At 51.7% G+C, this 23,857-nt stretch overlaps 1 protein-coding gene across 8 annotated transcripts in view; it reads right to left on the bottom strand.

Annotated features, from left to right (window-relative positions):
• Positions 1–3,991: 3,991 nt before the first annotated feature.
• Positions 3,992–23,857, bottom strand: part of MGAT5B (alpha-1,6-mannosylglycoprotein 6-beta-N-acetylglucosaminyltransferase B) — a 173,900-nt gene continuing 154,034 nt past the window's right edge. For 7 of the 8 annotated variants that reach the window (XM_044983957.1, XM_044983956.1, XM_044983958.1 and 4 more), the window contains 3 exons: positions 9,690–9,764; positions 7,110–7,384; positions 3,992–4,546 (listed from right to left, as the gene is read on the bottom strand). In XM_044983957.1, coding sequence (XP_044839892.1) covers positions 4,348–4,546; positions 7,110–7,384; positions 9,690–9,764 — 549 coding nt within the window. In that variant the 3' untranslated portion in view covers positions 3,992–4,347. The remainder of the gene's footprint in view (positions 4,547–7,109; positions 7,385–9,689; positions 9,765–23,857) is intronic. The other variant, XM_044983959.1, reaches the window with a different exon arrangement.

Genomic DNA, 23,857 nt, shown 5'->3' on the forward strand with positions numbered 1-23,857 from the left:
AGAGCCCATCAGCGTTAAAAGCATGAACTGCTCCCACTTGAGCCAAAGGAGTCATGCCGTAAAGCAGTCACAGTAATAGACATTTATCCTCTTATACAAACTGCATCAGGCAGGGACAAAGTCTCACACTGCACTAGCAAGGGTTACAATAGCGCATGCAGACGGGCAATTTGTGCACACGAGGGGCAAAGGTGAAGGGTTTTGCACACGGAACAGGCATTGCACTGGAATTTGCACATGTGGGCCTTAAGGGCCTTGTGGCTCAGTGACCAGAGGAAGCATTCAAAGTCCCCCAGATTTGTGTTTCTTTGCACAACTCAGCATCCTGAGTCCAGCAGTAATTCCTCCCCTTGGCTCATCCTACTGATGCTTCCCTTCGCATTGAGAATGCGAGTAAGTACTCAGTGCGGCAGCCCTTGGCTTTCCCCTGGTTTCCCACTCCAATGCCACTCTCCATTTTCTTGTCAAGGTCTGATTTGATGTGGTTAAAAAAGCACTGTTGGGAGCCTGTGACCCTTTAACATGTATTGATTCTTTTTGTCCACAATAATTGACAAGATCTCAGAATCCCACCTGTCACTTGGTGCGTCGTCTTTCCTTCATTGATTTGGTTTGTGCTGATCTTCCTCCTTTCAGCCAGGTGGGGCCATTGGCTGCACATGGAAAGTGGGAACATTGCAAATCACTTCCCATTTACAGCAAGGGCAGCCCAAAGCTAGCAGTACACCTTCCCTAGGATACAGCCTGGTCCTTCTATGGCCTCCATCACTACAATATTTGAGCAGCCCCTTGACGGACAAGAGGGAAGCCTTATGATCCTATTTTACAGAGGGGGCTAAGAGGCACGGAGAGACTCAGACCTATATGCACAAAGTGACTGAGCTGCCTAAATCTGGGCTTTACACACCTAAATCCCAGTTTTAGGCATTACTCTGATCCACGAGACCCCCACTCAGCTGCTCTCTAGCCCTGAAGGCACCTCAACTCACCCGGCACCTCAACTTTTTCAGTACAAGTCCCTAGGTGCGTAAGTTTCCACCTCCGAGCATGCACACTGCTGCCCCAGGCAGGCCTCCAGGCGCCTGTCCCACATCTAAACCCCAGCCCCATCCTCCAGCCAGGGGAGAGAGCTGGCATGCCCAGAGCCCACCTCATGCCACACACACTGGCAGCGGTGCAGGAGACAGCCTCCTTTATCCCCATCAGCCCAGTGTTAGGGTGAGGTGAGAGGGGCAGAGTGTAGGACCTATGGGCTCCCGGTTAGCACCTCCAGAGGTGCTGGCACTCTGGTGGGAGGGCCAGCTGAGGATGGAGACATGCCCTCCCTCTGGACTAGCCCTTGGAGCTGGTGGAGCAGCAGGAAGGGAGCACTCTGTAAAGGGGGTGGACCTCACACGGGGGATGCACACCCTGGCATCCCCTAGGAGGAGGGCTAGCGGACTCAGCCAGCATTCCTCCTGGGACTCCAGCTGCAGCATAGCCCCTTCGTCCCACACTGGGTGGTGCAGCAGCAGCAGCAGGCAGCAGTCTGGCCCTGTCTGATTGCACAGCAGAGCAGGATCACACAGCCTGGGCACATGCTGGCAGGCATGCAGGCAGAGGGAACGTGTAGCTTCATCTCCTGAGAGCCAGGCGAGACCCACTAGGTGCCCACGTCCTCTGCTGTGAGAACTGAAACTCCCCCTCTCTGAAGTGCCCCACACTGCACAGACCCCAGTCAGGGTACGGAAGACACAGAGATCCCAAGTTGTCACCCCGGGAAAACAAGAGAGAGGCCGTGGAGAACTGCAGCTGCTCAGCATCACAAGCTGGAAGGTGGGTGTCCCAGCACCTGTCCATAAATGGGGTGAACTCCCCCACTAGCTACACTGCAGCCATCCTCCCCAGCCCCGGGCTGGCACCGTGAGAGCCCCCCCACAACCTCCCCAGCCCCGGGCTGGCACCGTGAGAGCCCCCCCACATCCTCCCCAGCCCCGGGCTGGCACCGTGAGAGCCCCCCCACATCCTCCCCAGCCCCGGGCTGGCACCGTGAGAGCCCCCCCACATCCTCCCCAGCCCCGCGCTGGCACCGTGAGAGCCCCCCCACATCCTCCCCAGCCCTGGGCTGGCACTGTGAGAGCCCCCCCCACTCCTCCCCAGCCCCGTGAGACCCCCCCACATCCTCCCCAGCCCCGCGCTGGCACCAGGAGAGAAACCCCCGCCCCCCCCCACACACTCCTCCCCAGCCCCGGGCGGACACTGTGAGAGCCCCCCCCCCCTCCCCAGCCCCGTGAGAGCCCTCTGACATCCTCCCCAGCCCCGCGCTGACACTGTGAGAGCCTCACACACACACACACTCCTCCCCAGCCCCGTGCTGGCACCAGGAGACAACCCCCCCCCACACTCCTCCCCAGCCCTGTGCTGGCACCGGCGAAGAGCACCCCCCCCCAGCCTCACACACAGTGAATTCTGCTCATAGGCAGTAGGATAATTGCCAGGGTCACTCTGGGGGTGGCTCCCAGTGGAGGGGATGGGCGTTGTGTGCCCCCTCCCACAGCGGTTGAGAGACCAGCAGGTTCCTCGGGCAGGGGCCACCCTTTCTGTGGGGATTTCTCAGCTGTGATGCTCCTGCAGACCAGTTTCCTGCCCCCCCCCCCCAGCCTTCTGCCCACCAGACACAAGAGGCTGTGGGGAGCCCGGCGCAGGGCAGACATTGCCAGACTGGTCTCTTTGCATCCCTATGCTGTTAGCGTGGTTCCCAGGAAGGCTCTCTGAGGGACCAGCCGCTTCTCTCGGGGCTCAGCACACGGGCGTGTCTTGAGAGCTCCCTACCCAGCGCCTCGTCGAACACTTCCAGTGCTGCGAGTCAGCCGTACAATGCCACACCCTCCCTGGTCTGTCTCCTCAGGGATTCCCAACCGCTGGCCCACGCGCCCCTCCTGCCACGTCAGGCTTTTGGGGGGACTTGCTCTCCAGGCTCCCCCCCCCAACCCTCCAGAGACCGGTGGGGGTGGGGCACGCCTGCCGCCCGACTGACAGCCAGCTGTGCCCGCTCGAACCTGCCAGGGGGTCGGGCTGCTCCACAGCCCAGTCTCACAGAGGCAGCCCACGCTCCCTGGTGGCGCAGAATGTCTCCAACTGAATGGAAGATTGCAGGGCTGCTGGCCTGGCTCCCAGGGGACTAACACCTCGCCCACGGGCTGTCTCGGGGCGGGAGTTTAATTCAAACAAAAAACTCACAAAGTAACACAAAACCAAGCTCTTACCCTGAGCAGCCCTGGCCCAGAGGTCTTTCCTCTGCCCCTGCCCCTTTGCTCCAGGGCCAGGCACCAACCTCGCGCCTAGAGCTCCCCTGCCAGCAGCTCTCTCAGACCTTTCTGGAACATACCTGACCCCTTCCCAGCTGGGTCTGATAATGGAACAGGGCTGGTTGGCCCCAGCTCCTGTCCCTTAAAGGGGCAGAGCACCCCATTCCGGGGATGGTGAGGACTGGCTGCTACAGCCCAGGCCTTCGTCTGGGAAACTAGGACAGTGGCATGAAGAGATGGGGAACCACTTGGTGGGGGGGTCAGCTCCCTCCCTCAGAACGTCCCTCTTTGGCCCCAGCTGTGAACAGGTGGATCCCTGCACACTCTGTTCTGGCATGTGACTGCCACAACATCAACACCCCCCTGAGCTACCGCACAGGGACGCTTGTCTCTGGTGCTGTGATGTCGTGCCCAGAATCCCCGTCCCCCTTCTGCGGGGCAGGGTTCCCAAGCTCTTACAAGTGCTAGTGATGGGAATGGAATAAGAGACGTGCTCCCATCAGCATGTGTAGAACGCCTCCCCCTCCCCCTTCCAAAGGCTGGACGGTGGCTCGGACTGATAGAATCGAAGGCATCTTCCTAGATGTGTCTGGCACTGGAACCTTCCAAGATCTGTCACCCCCACGTAAGTATTTCTAAGGAGATTGTTCCAAATAACTCCTCAGGAAGGACTGGTGGTTGTTTTGCTGCTTTAATTTGATAAAAAATATAAATAAATAAACCAGGAAGTTAAAAGAAGATGAAACCCAAACCCACAGGCTGCTGGCGCCTTGTCCTACAGAAGCGGCTCTGGGCTCCTCTGAAGTTCAGGTGGGCTTGGGCGTGGAAGGAGATGTGTCTCGAGAAACAAAAATCCAACATGAGCAGGTGGTCAGTCACGGACATTTGACTGGCAGACAAAACAACCGACAGAGTCTGACATCCAAAGTCTCGACATGAGTTTCCAAGAACAGGGAGCTGTCCTGTCCTTGGGTATTGCAGAAGCTTTGAGAAAAAGCTACTTGTTGCGTGTGGCATGTCACAACACATGCTCTCCGGACTCCGGGAGCAGGGGGTGGAATCACAAGCAGTCCCTGCACAGAGCCACTTGTCCTCTCCGGTAATTGCGACATGGGCAGAGGCGCCGGTACTTGGTGCTGTAGCCTGCGCAGCTGTACAGCAGTGGTTCCTTCTGGAGGTAGCACTCCTGCACATTTTCAGCCAGCGCTGGGTAGAGGTGGCTCATCTCAGACTCCGTGCTGTCACAGGCAATGCGAAGCCTGGGAAACAAATACCCCAAATTGAATTTTGCTGTGTCCGTCTCTGCTCCTGCTCATCAGTGGGTTTCACATTGGATCAGAATATGACTTTAGGGAGGGCTGCTACATCTCTGGGGGAGATTTTACCACTGTTTACAGAACATCCCTGCTTCAAACATCAGTGCAGACCTGTCCCTCGCCCGCAAGAACACTAAGCTTAAGAGACGTATGATTAAGTGCTTGGGAACTACATGTGACTACCTAAGCAACCTGAGATCTGTGTGACCCATGCAGCCCAGACGTGAACCCCGTGAGATCACCCAGACCTATGTGTGCAATCCGCATGACCCAAGTAAACCGCACATGGAATCCAGGTGACTGGCACAAGAACACATAATAGGCTCTCTGGGCCACACTGCACTTTCAGAGGGCCACGTGCGGCTCCCATTGATTTCAATGGGAGCTGCTCCCATGCATCTGAGTGATTCTAGGCACTTGTGTGACACACATAAGATCCACGTGTGGGTATCAGATCCACATGTGGGTTAGTGTGAGAGGAGACTGGCCACAGGACAGTGGGATGGGACACACCCCCATCCTGCTGACAGCAAGCCGAGTCGGAGCACCTGTAGAGCATGCCCTACCTGGAGAAAGGCATCTTAACAAGTGAAGCTGTCCATAGAGCAGCAGGTGAGTTTCCCAAGAGGAGAGGCTGATAGAGACAGCTAGGGAGCCCAGTAGCCACGGGAGCTGCACCTGACTTATGCTTGTTTTCCCCCCAGTGCCTTGTTTAGGGCAGACAGACATTGCAGCCCTGAGCGGTGCTCTGGATGTCTGTTCTTCTCTGGTCCAGCTATAGGACACTGACGGAGCTGCGCCAGGGACTGGAGGTCACTGGACTCAGAAAGGACCTGGGAGTGAGCTCATCACTCCTGGGGAACCGTGAGCTTAACCACAAGACGAGGTTCCAGAGGGGACCCAGGGGCAAGAAACACAAAGAGACAACGGCCAAGCCCAGGCTGAGAGCTGGGCTGACTGCAGCCAGCACCAGCAAACTTCTTGGAGTAGCACTAGAGGGAGGAATGGACTGGATGGAAAGTGAGATTGTCTTGCTTCCTGCAATGTGTAGGTGGAGCTAGAATGCTGGGGTCTCCTCTGGTCAGCAGCAGAATGCCTCTGGGTATCTCTGTGTGCCCAATGACTCTGCCTAATAAACTCCAAGCTGAATTACTTGACTCTGAACCAGCGATTTCATTCTGAAGGGGGGTGGGACAGAGCGGAGTGAGTGGAACCTGCGTTCCTGCTCTAATTTATCATATAAAAATGTCACTAGGACTCAAATTGCCTGCCTGACCGGCGTGACAGAAATGGCAATGCTTGCATTTTAATTGTCCACCGCACAGCATGGAATCGGGAGGCAGATTTATGCTCTATTAAAAACTTCACAGACTGTGTGTTCAAAATGGAGTGTTATAGAGAAAGGTATAAAGGGGGGGGGGGAAGGAGGGGGAAAGGTGTCTGAAAACTCCAACATTTGTTTTGGAGCAGAAGCTCATTCGGCACAATGCATGCAAGTGACACAAATAGAGCAGTCTGTGCATGTCGGGCTGTGTACAAAGAGCACTGCAATAGACCACAGGGAGGTAGAGCCAGGGGAGCTGTGTTTGCAAAACTGCAGAAAGTAGCACTGGGAGAACAGAACAACCTCACCTTTGAGAAGGTCAATGAGGGAGTGTTGCCTAGCAGTTAGAATAAGGGCTTGCGAGACAGGATACCTGGGTTCTGGTTTTGGCTCTGCTACTGGCTTGGTGTGCAGCCTGGGATGAGCTATGTGGGGCCAGATTCTCCAAGGAGCTCAGCGCCCGGCTGCTTCCATTGTGACATCTAGGGCCAGATTCTCCAAGGAGCTCAGCGCCCGGCTGCTTCCATTGTGACATCTAGGGCCAGATTCTCCAAGGAGCTCAGCGCCCGGCTGCTTCCATTGTGACATCTAGGGCCAGATTCTCCAAGGAGCCCAGTGCCCACCACACCCACCACATGCTGAGCACTCTCAGACTTATGAGCCATGTCTGCCCAGCGTGGCACTTTGTCCCCTTCTAGTGCTGGCCAGGCCAACTGGCACTTGATGAGCCTGCTATGGTCTCAGCTAAGAAAGGGGCAGCGTTTAGCTCAGACAGTACAGGTCCCAGGTTTGATCCATGCTGCCGACAACCCACCCAAGGGGTCAGCATTATGCTAAAATTAGAGATAAGCCTGAGTGAGGAGGCTGATCTTTTCTGACTGTTCTGGCAAATATTCTGGGTTTAAGTCCTAATTTTCTGAGCTGCTTAGCACCCACGGCTGTCACTGATGTTAGCTGGCCCTGGCCTGTGCAGCTCTGCCAATCAGACTGTTAATCGCTCTGTGCCTCAGTTTACCCATCTATAATACAGGCATAATAATGTTGCCTTACGATAGAGGAGTGCTTTGATGCCTAAGGAAAGCATTTTAGGGGCCCTTACATAGGGGAGCTATAGCAGGGCAATGGATTATTATCACCCCATCGTTCAGGGGGACAAGGTAAAGGTGCGAGAGCCATACTCACTGGAGAAACACGTCCTTCTTGTTGAGAAACTCGAAGAATGTCGGCTCACAGACCAGCCCATGCTCCTGACAGGTCTCAGTGCAGGCTCGCCCGGCCTCAGACACCCACACCTGCATGGAGCTCACGGGAGGCCAGACATGGGGGGCGCTGCTGGCATTGTACGACCACACAAGGTGAGTGGCGTTCGGTGATAGGGTGAATGGGCTCGGCGAGCTTGGCATAGCATGGCCGTTGGGCTTCGCTGGCAGAGGAGGAGAAGCTCCAGCACAGAAATCCTAGCAGGGCAGAACAGGACAGGTCAGAGAGTGCCCAGCGGGATGGAAACGGTTAAACATCAGGCTGGTCTGAAGGGAAACACTTTCTAGGTTGCAGCTGGGGCTAGTTCTGCTGCCTTGAGCTCAGGTCCCTTCCACCAGCCAGAAGGTAACACCCGAGGGCCTCCCCAGGCAGTAGCGAGGGCTGCTGAATATACATGACTCAGACTCCATTACTGACTCCTGCCCTGACCTAGTGGACCTTCCCCGCAACAGAGAGATCAACGGGCTCTTCCCGCACTGCCGAGCTTTGCGAGCGAACGATCTCGGATCAGAGGCTGTTTCTGCTCCGGCTCTCCCAGGTTCCAGTGCAGCCCCTCGCCAGGAGCCAGCTTACAGGGGGCCCAAGGAGCTCATGCAGCAAGGAAGAATGTTCTGTGGGGAGCCCAGCCCCTAGGGATTTGCTCTGATAGACACCCACAGCCCTGCTTAGGAGCTGGAGCTAAACTAGGTCCCAGAGATGAGCAGCCCCCTATTTCCCCTGGTTTTTGGTGGCAGGGCTCCATACAGAGCATCTCTCTCCTTGTCACCAGGATGTACTGATAACTGCAAAGGAACATATCCCTGCAGATACGGAGCGACTCCTCACTCATCTCCACCCAGGCACAGCCCAGAGAAGCGGTGTGCAGGGCTGGTAAGGTACCACAACTACAAGCACCACCTCGCTTCCCAGCGTCTGTTCAGGAAAGTTCCAAAGCTGCAATTGGTGGGTGCCACCAGAAGATTAGGTAGAAGCATCCATGGCTCCTGCCAGTACCATGCTGGGCTCCAGCCAGAACCACTGGTCCTTGACTTTCATGAGTCCTAAATCCCTTCTCAGATTCAAACAGACACTAATAGCCCGCAGGGCTGTGGGCCCTGCCACTGGCTAGCTGGCTGGATACTGAGCCACCAGCGAGTATGTATGTCTGACAGCTACGGTTGCCAGGTGCCTCATTTTCGACTGGAATGCCCAGTCGAACAGGGACCCTGGTGGCTCCAGTCAGCACTGCTGACCGGCCTGCTAAGTCTGGTTTGCAGCACAGCAGGCTTCCTGCCTCCCCTTGCTCTGTGTGGCTCTTGGAAGCAGCGACATGTCCCTCCGACTCCGGGGCAGCCAGGGGGCTCCGCGTGCTACCCCCGCCCCATGCGCCGGCTCCACAGTCCCAGCCAATGGGAGCTGCAGGGGCAGTGCCCGTGGGCGGAGGCAGCGTGCACAGATGCCTGGCCGCGCCTCCACCTAGGAGCCAGAGGGGCATGTCGCTGCTTCCAGGAGCCCGTACCCTGAACCCCCTCCCACTCTCCCAGCCCTGAGCCCTCTCCTACACCCAAACTACCTCCTGGAGCCCACATCCTGAACTGCCTCCTTCACCACCATCCCCACCTGCCTGGAGCCCCCTCCAACACAAACCCCTCATTTCTGGCCTCACCCCAAGCCCACACTCTCAGCCGGAACCCGCATCCGTTCTCGCACCCCAACCCTCTGCTCCAGCTCGGTGAAAATGAGTGAGAGAGCAAGCGACGGAGGGAGGGGGGATGGAGTGAGCAGGGCAGGGCCTCAGATAAGGGGTGGGGAAGGGGCAGGGCCTCATGGAAGGGGTGGGGCAGGGCGCGGGGCAAAGGTGTTTGGTTTGCAGCAATCAGAAAGTTGGCAACCCTACTGGCAGCACACATAATAATCACCGGCTGCAGAGCCACCCAGGGGAGGTCGCTGGTGCTTTCAGACCCTGGGATTAAGACGGGATAGAGATCCTGGGATGCTTTGAATGAAGTGGTTTAGCAGCAACTGCTCCTCTCAGACAGGCCTGGGGCCTTGGCCTACACGCAGCCCTGCCAAGAGGTCACAGGTTGTGAACCTTGGCAGTGAGGGGATCTCAGAGGGTTCCCCCGAGTCTGCAGGAAAGGGGGGTGGGTTCACAGGAGTTTCCTCTCTCCCCCTGTGTTTTGCTCTGGGATTCAGGTTTCACTGAGCTCTATTAGTCTGGTTTAGAATGAAACTACTAACCCTTCCCTGGAATCAGGGGCTGAAGAAACTCACTACAACCCACCACAACTGCCCCCCGGGTCACTCCAGTCCCCCACAGCTCCCTCCCTCCCCAGCCAGGTCACTCCAAACCTCGGGCCCCTGGCTTGCTGAAAAGTGTTGTGACCCCCCCGTGTCCCCTTTGATGAACCTGCAGTTTGTTGCACATCTTTAAATACAGCCTGCTGGCCACGATGCCTGGCTGGCTGCTTCCCCTAAGAAGTGAAGTGGGAAGCCCTGTGGGGTGGGAGAGCGGTCACGGACCTGGTGCTGAATGTAGGCGTGAATCCGCTCCAGCATCCCCTCGCAGGTGTATTCATAGGGTACGTAAGGGTCCACCTGTGGAAAGGAAACATAGGACATAGTCACAAGCAGGGAAAGACCCCTCCCTTCCCCTTGGCTTAGGGTGCTCAGCTGCCCACCACTTACAAACCCAGCTCACGATGCCTGTGGGAGGAGGAAAGTTACTGGGAGCTCGTACTCACAGACCAGTTTTCCTAATGGCTCTTCATGTTTCCTTTCACAGCAAGACCTCCTGAAACCCATTTCCAGGCCCATCTTCATTGGTGGGAGCAGCTGATGTCGGGTGTAAGGTGGGCACACAAGCACCAACCAGTGCTCCAAAGAGATGGCTTGCTGCATTGCGGCCTGCTCTGAAGTCTCCACCGGGCTGACGGCAAAAGCAGAGCGGCTGGCTCCCAGAAGGGGACAGCAGCAGTGTGGATAGGGTTATTATGCTCCAGTACTAATTAATCCATTCTTAATAATTGCTCACACTTTGCGCTACAGCAGGGTTTCTCAAACAGGGGTCGCCACTTGTGTAGGGAAAGGCCCTGGCGGGCCGGGCTGGTGTGTTTACCTGCCCCGTCCGCAGGTCTGGCCGATCATGGCTCCTGCTGGCCACGTATCGCTGCTCTGGGCCAATGGGAGCTGCTGGAAGCGGAGTGGGCCGAGGGACTTACTTATATAGTAAAACACAGGAAACTTGGGGCAATGGGGTGATAAGTGAGCTTAGAAAGGAAAGTGCATTCCCTGGGTTGGTACCTCCATATTAATCCAGATCTGCAATAACTGACATATTCTGTTATATTAGCAACACCCCCATCCAAACACCGTTGGACAAGTTTTTTTTAAGTGGGTGACAGGTGCTCAAGAACTAGGGCCTGTTTGGGTCCAATGGGTGTGCATAGAAATGTTGCCAGTTATCTGTGTTGTACATGAAATGAGTCTGGCAGGTCTCAGCCCAGTTCCTAGTGCACTGTGTCTATGTGACAAAAACCACCACAGCTGCCAGCACTAATCCAAACCTTTGCGGGCAGTCTGAGCAGGGCGGCTAAGGATTCCCTGGGCCTGGAGTCTAAAGCCATGCAGCAGTACGGGTGGTCCACCCGCAGGTCCCACATGAGGCACATTGACACGGATCAGAGTGGAGAAACTTGCATGGCTGCTGTCCATGCCACGTAAGACTTCCAGCTCCAATGCTGTCAATGCAGCATCTCTCCCCAGCAGTAAGTTCATAGGAAAACAATTCAATCTCATTTCCCTAGCACTGAATAGGGGCTGCACCTCAACAAAATGACCCCCTGTAGTGGCCTAGCACAAAGTGTTGGGGGGTGGGGGCAGAAATCCATGGAAACATTGAAACAATTTCAGATGCATTCAAATGCCATCCACCCCCGTTGCAGCCTGAGACACCCTCGGGTACATCCCTGTCTTTTTTTAAAGGGTCCGTCAGCTCAGGGTGCTCAGCGCCTCATGGAACAGGACCCCTCATCAATGTCAGTTCAGGGTGCTTTGGGCCTTTCAGGATTTTTAGCTCAGTCTTTTTATTGCTACTGGCTACCCCACCCTCTCCATCATCGATGCCCAGAGGAGTTGGGGATACAGGGAGACTATTCTCTACTGCAGTGGTTTTCTACCTTTTTTTCATTTGCAGACCCTTCAAAAAGGTGCGGACCCCTTTGGAAATCTTAGACTGTCTTTGGATCCCCAGGGGTGCACAGACCACAGGTTCAAAACCACTGATCTATGGTAATGACCACCTTTCACAGACTCCTTAGACATAGTTTGCAGATGCCCAGGGGTCTGCAGACCACAGGTTGAAAAACCACTGCTCTACTGCATAGGCCACAGAGCAGGATCTCCACCTAGGGTTCAAGACAGCTCTAGGGACAAGCTAATGTGCTAGGCACAGCACCATGGCCCAAGGGGGTATGATCTGCCAGCTAGAGTTGTATTCAACTCTCCAGACTGGCAGCATCTGAGCGCTGCCCTGCAAAGAAACTCACAGTGTGACGTTATTGACATGAACTATGACCATATAGATTATTGTTGCAACCAAGGTCCTGTAGTGGCACCAAATCTTGGACAAAGGAGGTCAAGTAAGGTGTCTATGGAAAGGTTATGATTTGCTGGTTATGATTATGCTATCTGTATGCATGTATCATTTTTGTATTTAAAGTTATAAGTATTGGCTCTGTACTGTCTGTATTTCAAACTAGTGCTATGCTTCGGGGTGACACCCCAGACATAATTTGGCATCAGCACTGCCTAGCCTGCTTGATGGCCCATTAAGGCCCATCAGCCATACAACTGACCCATTGAGAGAAGGCAGATACACCTTATGACTCAGCCAGGCAGGCAGGGACATGCCTATGGAGAGAACTCGAAGGCTTCCAAGCCATGTGCTGGGCAGCTTGTGTGTGACACAAAAGAAGCACAGGCCGCATGGCAAGACACTATAAAAGGCAGCTTCATCTTCTCCATCTTCGTTACAGTGGTGTAATCGGCGAAGCGGCCTCTGGTGGGACACTACTGAGAGTATCAATTCAGGACAAATTGCTTAGAGCAGGGTAGTCACAGCCCAAGGCTGGGGAGCCTTTACTACAAACCAACCAAAGAGAGAGGACTTCGGTTTTACCCCCCTGGCTAACAAGTCATACAAGCAACTCCCTCAGATACTCCAGTTCCCTTGTATCACCGCCAGCACCACATTTTATGGAGATGAATGGTTATGAAAACCAATATCCCAGTAAAAGAAAAAAGGTTCTCCCAATACCAAAGGACCAAGTCCCAGACCCAGGTCAATATACAAGTCAGATCTTACCCACAAATCACGCTGTTGCCAATCCTTTAGAATCTAAAATCTAAAGGTTTCTTCATAAAAAGAAAGAAATATAGATGACAGCTAAAATTGGTTAAAGGAATCAATTACATAACCAGCAAATCATAACCTTTTCATAGACACCTTACTTGACCGCCTTTGTCCAAGATTTGGTGCCACTAAAGGACCTTGGTTGCAACAATGATCTATATGGTCACAGTTCATGTCAATAATGTCACACACAGCAGGAAATTTCAACAGGAAACAAGGCCTGCTGCCAATGAAGTATTCAATCCGACCTAGAGACTCTGAGCCCATCCAGTCTACTCACCTGCCACCTCCCAATACAAATGCATCCTCAGCAGCCAGGCTAGCACTGTGTTGGGACAGGTTTTCCAGCTGAGTTAGTGACCATGGCTGAGTGGGACAGAACTCCTAAAGGTAATAATCCATTGATGGTAGAGCTAAGCTTGGTGGGTCCAGGTCTGGTGTTGGGGGCAAGAGCAGAGTCTAGCAGCAGGAACTCTGATTGGCTCTGCTCTCCAGACCTCTGCAGACCTGCTTCATTATAGGGTCCAGTGTGCCCACTAGTGCTGATGAGGAACAGATTAAGGCAGTAGGTGGGACGCAGAGAGAGACACAAAGGGGCACCAGTGAAACATCTCTAGAGGTGAATAATCTTTGTGTCTTGTTTCCAGTTTTGCAGGCAATACATCATTTCCCCTCTGCTCCCCCCGCCCCTTCACCAAGCCCCAGAGGGGAAAAATGCCTAATGGAGTCTCAATGGATATTTAACATTCGGAGCTTAAGCTTTATTGCACCACAAAAGACACGCTGTATGTAAAACAGGGCCTCTGCTGAGACCGATTAGCATTTAAATGGAAGCTATGATTAGCTATAAAAGTGAGCAGGGCTAAAGAAATAGCAGGTGGGAGAGAGCAGGAGACTCCAGACATTAGGGCACACAGGAATAAAGGGTTTGCCATGCAATTTTGGAATGAGACCAGGCACAATGAAATTACTGAACAACGATAGCCCGGCAGCTGGCACCTTGCCCGCTTCGCCGTGATTAATGCAGTCAACAGCACAGACACTTGAACCTGCTTTGCTGATCTTCCCATATTGCATTGAATCCCACTTTGTCCCACTGAGTCACTTTTCTCATTATCCCTCAGTTCTTCATCTGCTGTGGCTTGTGGTTTGATATCTTCCTGTTTGTTTTCTGGCCCTGATTAGCATTGCCCTAAACCCCACCAGCCCCCACAGCAGCTTGGCCTGTGTCTGCCTAAAATCCAAAGGGACAGCATCTGATAGTTATCATTAAGGGCAGATGACGCATGACAGAACACATTGATGGAGAAGTCACAGATGCGCAGCGCAGTGTCATGTTGCACCGTCCCCTGGGGTGTCCCAGAGGTCGCCAAGGTGCTGGGCCTAGGAATGACTGCAATAAAGCATGGCTTTATATTTTAACTGGGAGCAGACTAGTGGATGAGAGAAGTGGCCGTCTCTTGTGGAGAGGAAGGGACGGGAAGAATGGAGTCCCTGAGGTGACTTCCATTGGCTCTCAAATGAGGTCACAGTGGTGCTGAGAGGCTCCATGCTTCGTGCTGATGGAAATATTTCTTTTGAAACTTTTTTTTAATGAAACATTTTCATTTTCCTTAAAAACGGTCAGAAACCATTTCCCAACAAGCTGCACCCACGCTCTGGCCAAGATCCGTCTTCCTAAGACCCCAGCCCCCAGACCATAAGCAGCCTATGTTTTAAAGCCATCTCTGCAATTTTTTTACTTTCTCTGGTTTGTGATGCTTTCACCTGGGCCTGGAAAGATCATTTCCCTCTCTGCTGATATTCAGTGGTATTTGCGGTGGCAAAGAATGTTTTTTCTTTACACTGTTCAATGGTGGTTAGAGCTGGTGAAAAGTGCCACAGCCCAGGAGCGGGAGGGCCTCTGTCTACATGTGCCAAGCTGGAGGCAACATCAGCTTCCCCTGTACCCTCCTCTGCCAATGTGCCTCAATCTTGACTTAGAGGAAGCTCCACTAGGAGCAAGAAGGAAGTTCAGTCTTCACAGTCAGTTTAGCTCTTTGTGTCTCTGGGGGAGATGACCAATTTAAGTGCCATTTTGGGGTGGACGTTTTGTGACAAAGACAGGTGCCTAATATGAATTGGGCTGAGATCCACCAAACATTCATTTCACCCAGGCCACTGAACAGGTCAGTTATTACAGATCTGGGGCCAGGTTTGAATGGGTGATCCAGAGATTTAAATAAAAAGACTCTCCTCTCCCATTACTGATTCTCTGAACAAGCCAGTGCCTTTGTTTGGTGATTCTGATGGAGTGGAAGCAAACTTTGCTTTAGTCTTGTTCATACACCACCAAGCACAATAGCAATGGTGCCTAGAAACTACAGTAACACACATACCGTAGCAAACATCATTCTGGGATGTATTAGCAGGAGTGTTGTAAGCAAGACGTAAGAAGTAATTCTGCCGCTTTACTCCATGCTGATTAGGTCTCAGCTGGAGTATTGTGTCCAGTTTTGGGCACCAGTTTTCAGGAAAGATGTGGATAGGTTGGAGAAAGTCCAGAAAAGAGCAACAAAAATGATTGAAGGTCTAAAAAACATGACCTTTGAGGGAAGATTGAAAAAACTAGGTTTGTTTAGTCTGGAGAAGAGAAGACTGAGAGGGGACATGATAATAGTTTTCAAGTATATAAAAGGTTGATACAAGGAGAAGGGAGAAAAATTCTTCTCCTTAATCTCTGAGGATAGGACGAGAAACAATGGGCTTAAATTGTAGCAAGTGTGGTTTAGGTTGGACATTAAGAGAAACTTACTGTCAGGGCAGTTAAGCACTCAACGAAATTACCTAGGGAGACTGTGGAATCTCCATCATTGGAGGTTTTTAAGAGCAGGTTAGACAAACACCTGTCAGGGATGGTCAAGATAATACTTAGTCCTGCCATTAGTGCAGGGGACTGGACTAGATGACCTCCTGAGATCCCTTCCAGTTCTATGATTCTATGATAGATAGATAGATAGATAGATAGATAGATAGATAGATAGATCATAAGACTAATGGAGATGGGAATTAACAAGTTATGGAAAAAAAGCTGTGGAACAAAGAGATTCCATGAGTCAATTCCCTCCCACTATGCATACCTAATCCTAATAAGCAGAAAACATTCAGCCACCTAGATTTCGGGTCTTTGCAGTCTGTCTAATACCAAGGGCTGTGAAGCAGGAAGAGGCTTTTGGCAGAGTGTGGATGCTGGGATGATGCAAATGTATTTTCAGCAGCTCTGAGTCGGTGTGATTTCTGACACACCGCCTCCGTGTTCTGTCTGCTATTTATACACCGCATTCAGCTTCTTTTCTCTGGTTAGGCACCATCATTTAAATGAATGGCATATTTTTATCATGGATTATGAAACACTGCTGTCCTTATGGAGGATTCTTTCTACTTCCACTTTTAATCAGTAGAGTATTGGCAGAGGATTGCTGTAAACCCATCCCTGTTTCCTTGAACAGTTACTCTCACATCCTGAAATTTACAACTACCCACTAGAAAGTCACAGCCACTGCCTGAAACTTACAACTGTCCACGACTTATGTTAAGGTATTTCTTGCTTTGTGCACAAGTACCCTAATCGCAGTTCTCTCTCTCATAACCTTTCTTTAATGGTTGCTCAGATACTACAGTGATGAGGATAGATAGATTGATTTTTCACACCTGGGCGACGCTGCTTGCTAACTCCCTTGTAGGGTAGGCAACGATGTTTCCACTGTGAGCAACACTGCAACTCTTACAATTCTGCAGACTTATTCCTGGAAGGACGTACTTCCTGGAAGGAACTTTCAGCCCTGGACATACTGATTTTCTGGAGCTCATAGGCCATTCCTGACTGTGACACTAATAGCATCCCCCTGCCAGAGGGCTATAAGCTGCCTGGTAACTAGCAATGAGTCTCAGCTGGTCTGACCAGCGTAGTGTATCATCCCAACTCCCTGTTGTCATAATCTGTATCTAAACGATGTCATGTAAAGTATTTTATGCAAACTGGTAACGCACGGGTCATTAATACTCTGGTGCGGTGCGTATGTAGGGGTGATATATGAAAAATTATAAATATGTGCTGGAAATATGTTCTTAAAATGTGGTTGGCAGGAAAGGCTTAAATCCCCCTGCTCTAGACAAAGGAATGTGCCTCCAATGTAGGTTGAGCAAAGACACACAATAAAGGCACATTTACATAAAAGGTAAACAAAGCCATCAAAGGAGGGAGTGGGGGAGATAACCACTTAACTATCTGGACTGAGAGAGAGAGACTGCAAAAATTAACATGGCATCATTTCCCTGCAGGACACAGCAAGCTGAGCCCCCCGGAGGGCTTACTGATGTCAAAAACAAAGATAAACTTTGCTGATATAAGCAGGGAGAAAAAGTTATTTTGGTCTCCTTCAGCTGAAGAGAAAAAAAACCCTAGCGCTTCAAGCTCTGTGTTAGGTCCTGGCTAAGAACTGGCCAGCCATACTGGAAAAGCAACTGGGGTGAGAAAATGACTTTGAACAAAAGACTCTAGTTTGTTAAGGTAGATTTTAGTCTTAGAAGCATATTTTTACCTTTGTTTGTTTGTAACCATTTCTATCCCAATTCCTTCTACTTGGTATTACTTCAATAGCTGTTCTTTCTTAATAAACGTAATCTTGTTTTATCACACAACCATCTCAGTGTAATGTTTCAAACTGAAAGGTAAAATCCTCAGTCTCTTTAACGGAGCAGCAAAGCAGGCTGCTGGTGTGTCAGGGCTCTGAGCCAAAGTGCACAGCACAGACGCACCCAAGGTTACAGGACAGGCAGTGACACAACCCCTTATTGGTCTGGGTGAACCCCCAAAGCATCACACTGACCCAGTCTTCCAGAGGAGGATTGCCTCAGTGGGTAAAAATGGGATGGCGGGGGAGATGCAGCAGGGTACTTGTGCAGTACTCCTCCCCTGGCTCAGATGCACCTCTCCAGAGCTGGACTTACCTACAGTAAATAGGTTCTAAACTAAGAGACGCCTACATTATTTTTTTCTGAAAATGCTGTTCCTTCATTTCACCAACAGTAAATCTCAGAATTATTTGTCTCCTTTTGAAGTACTTATCAAACCAAAACTCAAAAGGCTCAGCCTGGAGAGAAGATACCTCTAAGCAACTTCCTGCCATAAATATCTCAGCGAGACTGGAAATTACACCCATTATATCTAATTACAGGTGTGCGCGGTAATCAGTTTCGACATAATGACAGGCGTTGATCCTGCCTATGAATTATTGAGCTCGCCCTGGTTTGACTTGGAAACTTGGATAAAAGGATTTGATGGGCGCTTCTGAGAGTTCTTTAAATAGTAGTTCCTTTCTCAGAGCAAATTGCAATTGCCTGTTTCACTCTCTACTGGCAGAATACTGTGAATTGTCCTCTATTTTGCCTAACACAGATTTAAGGGGAGGCAGATTTTTTTCCCCCTTTTAATTCTGGCAGTGCCAAGGAAGTTCAGTTTATTCCTATTCATTATTTGTATTACAGCAGCACCAGAGATGCCCCCAACAAGATCAGGGCCTCATTGTGTGAGGCACTATATAGAGAGTCCCTGCCTCCAAAATCTCAGAACATAAAAGAGAGGTTGTAACAGGTGGCTGAAACAAGCCTGTGGTAGGTTAGGGTCAGGGAGAAGGTGGGTAACACATTATCCCGCTCCTTTTTTGTGTATCCTTAGTAAGGTATTGAGAAGGGTAAGGGATTATTAATGGGATACAGAACCTTTCCCTTGTACTGTAGGTTGATAGTTGGAATCTGTCCAGGCTAATTCTGGCTAGTTGTTTGGTGGCCTTGTTAAGTGAGTTGGATAGTTTTTCATCCCAGATCCCAGGAACAAGTGTCTACATCACAAAACAAAACAAAAACAAAAAAACCAAAAAAACCACCATGGGAATTAAATCGTGCCTTTGCTGTCAGTCCCCACCAAGAGGCAAAGGCAAAAGGGCCCGGAGGTGGCTCCTCTGTATCAGAACTGCAGCACAGTGTTCAGGCTAGCTGGCCCTGCAGCTGTCAGTGCAGTGTGTTTGCTGCAATCGGTGCAGCAGGAATTCTCGTTGATTTCCTCCTCCTGGGGATCTCGGATGCTGCATGGTCCCTCCATGCCCCACTAGGGCACAATCTAGCCCTAAGTCTCTACCCCGGCCTGGCTTTCCTGGCAGATGGGGGAGGGAGGGTAATTGAGGCTTTCCCAGGAACACAGCAGGGAGGGGAAGGAAAGTGACGCACCAAAGCTGACTCAGCCCAAGTGGACAGGAGGTCACGATGAACGTGACTGTGAACCTGTTGGCTAACCCTGCCCTTGCTCACACTTCAGCGAGCCCGGTCGAAGGCTATGGGACTACAAGGGTGTAACTTGAGGCAGAATCTGGCCCAATGAGGGCTGCACCCAGAGTCTTCTCCTCCTTCACAGGGAGCCTGTCACTCTCGGGACAGCCAATGTTCCTGTTGTGACGAGCATCACCAACAGCGCGGCTGTCAACACAATTCCAGGCCTGTCAGATATTAATTAAACAATTATCTTCAAGAAATTGGCACTCTGCTGCGGTCCCAGCCACACAATCAGAATGAGAAGCAGAAGGGGAAAAAAAAGACAGGGAGCGAGTGCAAACAAGCCCGCAGAAAGATAGATAACAGACGGGACACCAGGGCTGGTGCAGAGGGGACGGGTGTTTCGATCTCAGAGTTAAGGGTGAGCAGAGAAGATGTGGTGGCGATGGGAGAAGGAGGAGGTGGGCATGTGAGCAGCGGTGATGGTGAACAATCAGAACAGAAGTAGGAGAGGAGGAAATGCGATAGGCAGGGAAACATTACCCTCACAGAACATCTCTCCCCAGGGGTGAAAGTAACTTAAAGGACTTACTGGTACGCCGGAGTCCTGAGCGGGGGCGTGGCCTCAACCAGAAGAGGCGGGGCCTTTCAAGATTTAAAGGCCCTGGGGCTCCGGCTGTGGCTGGGAGACCCAGGGCCTTTAAATCACCCTGGAGATACCAGCTGCAGAGGCTCCCTGCAGTGGCAGGAGTTCCGGGTCCTTTAAATCACTGCGGGAGCCCTGCCGCTGCTACCCCGGGGTGGCAGGGCCTGGTGCTCCTGCCACCGTGGGGAGCTCCGGGCCCTTTAAATCCCTGCCGGAGCCTGGCTGCTGGGTCCCTGGGGCTCCGGCCGCTGGGCTCAGGCGGGGATTTAAAGGGTCCGGTGCTCCTGCCACTGTGGGGAGCCCTGGGCCCTTTAAATCTCTGCCCGAGCCCAGCTACCAGAGCCCCGCGGCTAGGGTGACCAGATGTCCTGATTTTATAGAGACAGTCCCAATTTTGGGGTCTTTTTCTTATATAGGCTCCTATTACCCCCCGCCCTCTGTCCTGATGTTTCACATTTGATGTCTGGTCAGCCTACCTGGGGCTCCGACAGCGATTTAAAGGGCCAGAGGTGCCGGTCACTGTGGGGAGCCCCAGGCCCTTTAAAGCACCGCCGGAGTGCTGGTAGCTGGGCTTGGGCGGTGCTTTAAAGGGCCCGGGGCTCGCCACAGGGGCCGGAGCTCTGGGCCCTTTAAATCCCCGCCTGAGCCCGGCTGCTGGAGCTCCGGCAGTGATTTAAAGGGCCTGGGGCTTCCCACAGCACCTGGAGCCCTGGGCCCTTTAAATCACCACTGGAGAAGCCGGCCCAGTCCTGCACGGCGTACCAGCTCTTGCAGGTACACCGCACTGGACCGGCTTACTTTCACCCCTGTCTCTCCCCCAGTCCAGGCCTTGCTTCCCACTGCCAGGCAGGGAACAGATGATGAAGTGTTAACAGAAGAGGCATCAAAAATCACCAACAAGAGTTACTGTGACAGGCGGCAGGCGAGGCTAAGGAGGGAATAAGATTTTTTAGCTCTGCTGGGGATGAGATGCAAATCTGCTCAGCTATAAAGAAGGATGAGGATGAAGAGAGAAGACAGAGATCTGAGTGTAGCAGAGAGAGCCTAGAGCATTAGGCCTGCTGCAAGACGTGAGGCCTGAACTGTGAACCAACGTCAGGGCATGTATTAAAGCAAATGCCTGTAAGTTCAGTGTCTTGGCACAGGTACTGCTGGCACTGCTAAAACACTCCGAATATGTAAACACATTCCAGCAGGCTTGCACAAGTACATCCCAACCTAGCACAAGATAAGATGGTTTGATAGGAGTGATGAACAGAGATACTTTGTCATAAACAACAGGAGAAAGAAATGAGGGGAGGTAGCAAACATGCCATAAAACACAGAAGCTGGCACGTCTGCTGTTTAGCCCAGATTGTTTGTCTCGGTCTATAAACCTTGGGATACCTCGTCTTAAACCTTTGTCTGGCCTAAGGGGCAGCAGAAAGACCTGCTGCTGACTGAGCTGGTCCATTGTGACGGGCACCTATAACCACTGAGCAGGGGTGCTAATACGGTGCTTAGTCGACAATAAACCCAGCCGAGCACCTTCGCCACCGAACCGAGTCTGTGGTTTTTCTGGGCAGTTCTGTCGAGGTCTGCTGAGCCAGCCACACCTGCAGAGCTGGGACAGCACGTGGCGAGAACCCCCAGGCAAGCCAGACTGACAACACCGAGGAGGTCCTAGAACCAAATCCCATTGATGTTCACAGGACACGTGACCTGCTCTGCTGTTTAGGGGTAAGGGTCTCTCCATTTACCCATTACAAGAGAGGGGAGCGAATGGACTATAAGGCAGAGAAAGGTAGGTGCAGCATGGATGGAAGTAACCCATGAAATGAGTCTATGAATCTAGCGCATGCTTAGATGGTCGAGGTGGTGAGTTCCTCATAATAAATCCATCTTTAAAGATTTTTACTGCAGTAGAGTGAGGGGTGAGTGTGTGAAAAAGTCATATGGAGCCACGTGGCTGGGACTCTCTGGGAAACCTCGCCAGGGATCTGACCGAGTCAATCCTACCTGCAGCACATGACCGGAGAGGAGGGAGAGGTGGTGCTCCATGCTGAATGAGGAGTCACCAATTGCCGATGTGCATGTCCAGTGCTGGTCAGGATGGTTTTAGAGAATAACTGTGTGGGGTGGCTTAAGGATCATTTGTGGAGCCCTGTCTCCAGCCTGCTAGCGGTACTTTGAAATGTAACCCACTGCAGCCACCGCGGAAACAAGCCACCTGTCAGGCAATCAACAGCCGTGGGCTAGGACTGGTGCAGAGAAGCAGCTGTGCTGCATCCTTCCTGACCCTACCCATGCTAGACGAACTGGATTCTAAACTCTTACCAGCCGAGCGTGAGCCAGATTGTCAGAAGAGCTCTGCGCCCAGTGTGTCCCTGGCGTGCTGAGCTCTGCTCCACTGGTGGGTGCTGAGCTCTCTTGAAAGCCTGCACACCCTCCCGTGCTCCACCGGGTCCATCACCGCACTTCAGTGGTGCAGCACGACTCACCTTGCTTTATGGGGCTGTACCCCCAGCACCAACAACATACAGTCACACCGCCCTGGTTTTACCCCACTCTGCAACAGCACAGCACCTCCATCACTCACCATCACTGCACAAGATGCAGTGGTGTGCCCGGGCTCATGGGAACAGAAGACAGGAGCCCCAACTCATCCCTGTGCATGTGCGGAGCCCAGTGCAAGGACACTGCTCCCCCTCCCCAATCCTGGGGCTGCTGGCAGCCAGTTCAGCACCTGGCACAGGCTGGACAGCTCTGACTTATATGGTTACTGTGGGCTTTGCAGCAGCTGGGAAACAACTGAAGTTTAGAATTTCCGCAGCCACAATTCCCCCATTCCTGGCACAGGCCTCCCCAATGCACCTTGGAACGTCCCCTTTGCTGGGGGTGCTTACCAGTGAGTGCAGAGCGAATGGAACCAGCCCCAGGATCCCTGGGGTGGGGGGTGTGCAATTGCTTTGCACTGAAGGCGCAAAGGAGCAGCAGAGCAATGGTGAATGGAGCCCACCATTGTCAGACGGAGCATTTAGAATCCCAGGCAGGTACCTGAGGAATAAATGTAGAGATGGGATTTCTCTGCGGAGGGCTGAGTCTCCGAGAGGAATCGCAGCACCAAAGGGAATATTAAATCTCTCACTCAAAATAATAATAAAAGTCCAAACATCATCAGACAAATAAATAGAAAATAACACAATTGCCTAACAGCGTGTAACAGCAGACTGGGGAGATTTTAACCAGCTATTTTCACTGCAATGCTTAATATGCCACTCTCCCAAGCATAGTCTGAAATATATAATTTTTCATTATATTCCTGTATGTTTGACTTTAAAATAATGAAGCCTTCTCCCTTCACTACACCAGAATATTGGCTCTATTATATTGCTTGTGTGGGAACTATTTTTGACAATGTAAAAGCTGAAGCCCAAGAAAATGACCTCCAATGAAAACCTCTTTCCTTCTCTCGCCTCTAAACAACATGTAACAGCTGTAATTCTTCACCAGGACAATTCTTCCAGCGTCACATTTCCTGGTGGGCCGGAATTTGTCTCCTTACTTTTCGCTCTCTTTTTGGCTACCTGTGACTGCCCACTGATTTGCTCGCCTGAGTTTATGGTGCTTGATGCCTCCTCTATTTGAGTTTTTTTATAAATAGGTCAGGAATCCTTAGTAACAATAAGCACTGGGGAAAACAAGAAATTGCTAAGCCTGGAACACAAAAAGTGCATCCATGACTTGTTACAGATGCTGCAGTGCTGAGCCTGGGAGAAAGGGATGGGATTTTCCTTCTGAAACTTGAAAGAGAGCACAACATGCCCAAGATGGGGCTTTGTCACAAACTGAGCCAAGGCTCAAGCTAAAATTCAAACACCTGTCCAGAGAACGGAGATCCATTTTCCAGCAAATCTAAACTACTTCTTGGCTTTGGAATGAGGTTGCCATCTGAATCACAAATAATTTATTTGTGGGGGGTACACGCATAGCCACACGCACAAAAAGTCCAGCTGTCACCAGGACTTCATCCTAGGGCTTGGCTACCAAATGACCAACACAGTAGGTGTCCTTCTAGAATGATGTGGCATAAGTTTTTCCTGTAATATTCTGGCACCATGGATTGCCTTATTTACTTCCATGCGAGAACTTGTCGGCAGCAGCTACACTTAAGTGTGACTGGTCATAGAGAGACCCAGGCAGTGAGAACAAACTTTACTGGTGGTATGCTTGGTATCTAAAAAGAACACCATCACATATAACATTTCTTCAAGACTTAGCTCCAATACATTCAGCTAAACCAGGGGTAGGCAATCTATGGCACGCGTGCCAAAGGCGGCACTCAAG

Source organism: Mauremys mutica, chromosome 12 (assembly GCF_020497125.1).
Source record: "Mauremys mutica isolate MM-2020 ecotype Southern chromosome 12, ASM2049712v1, whole genome shotgun sequence".
Taxonomy (NCBI): domain Eukaryota; kingdom Metazoa; phylum Chordata; order Testudines; family Geoemydidae; genus Mauremys; species Mauremys mutica.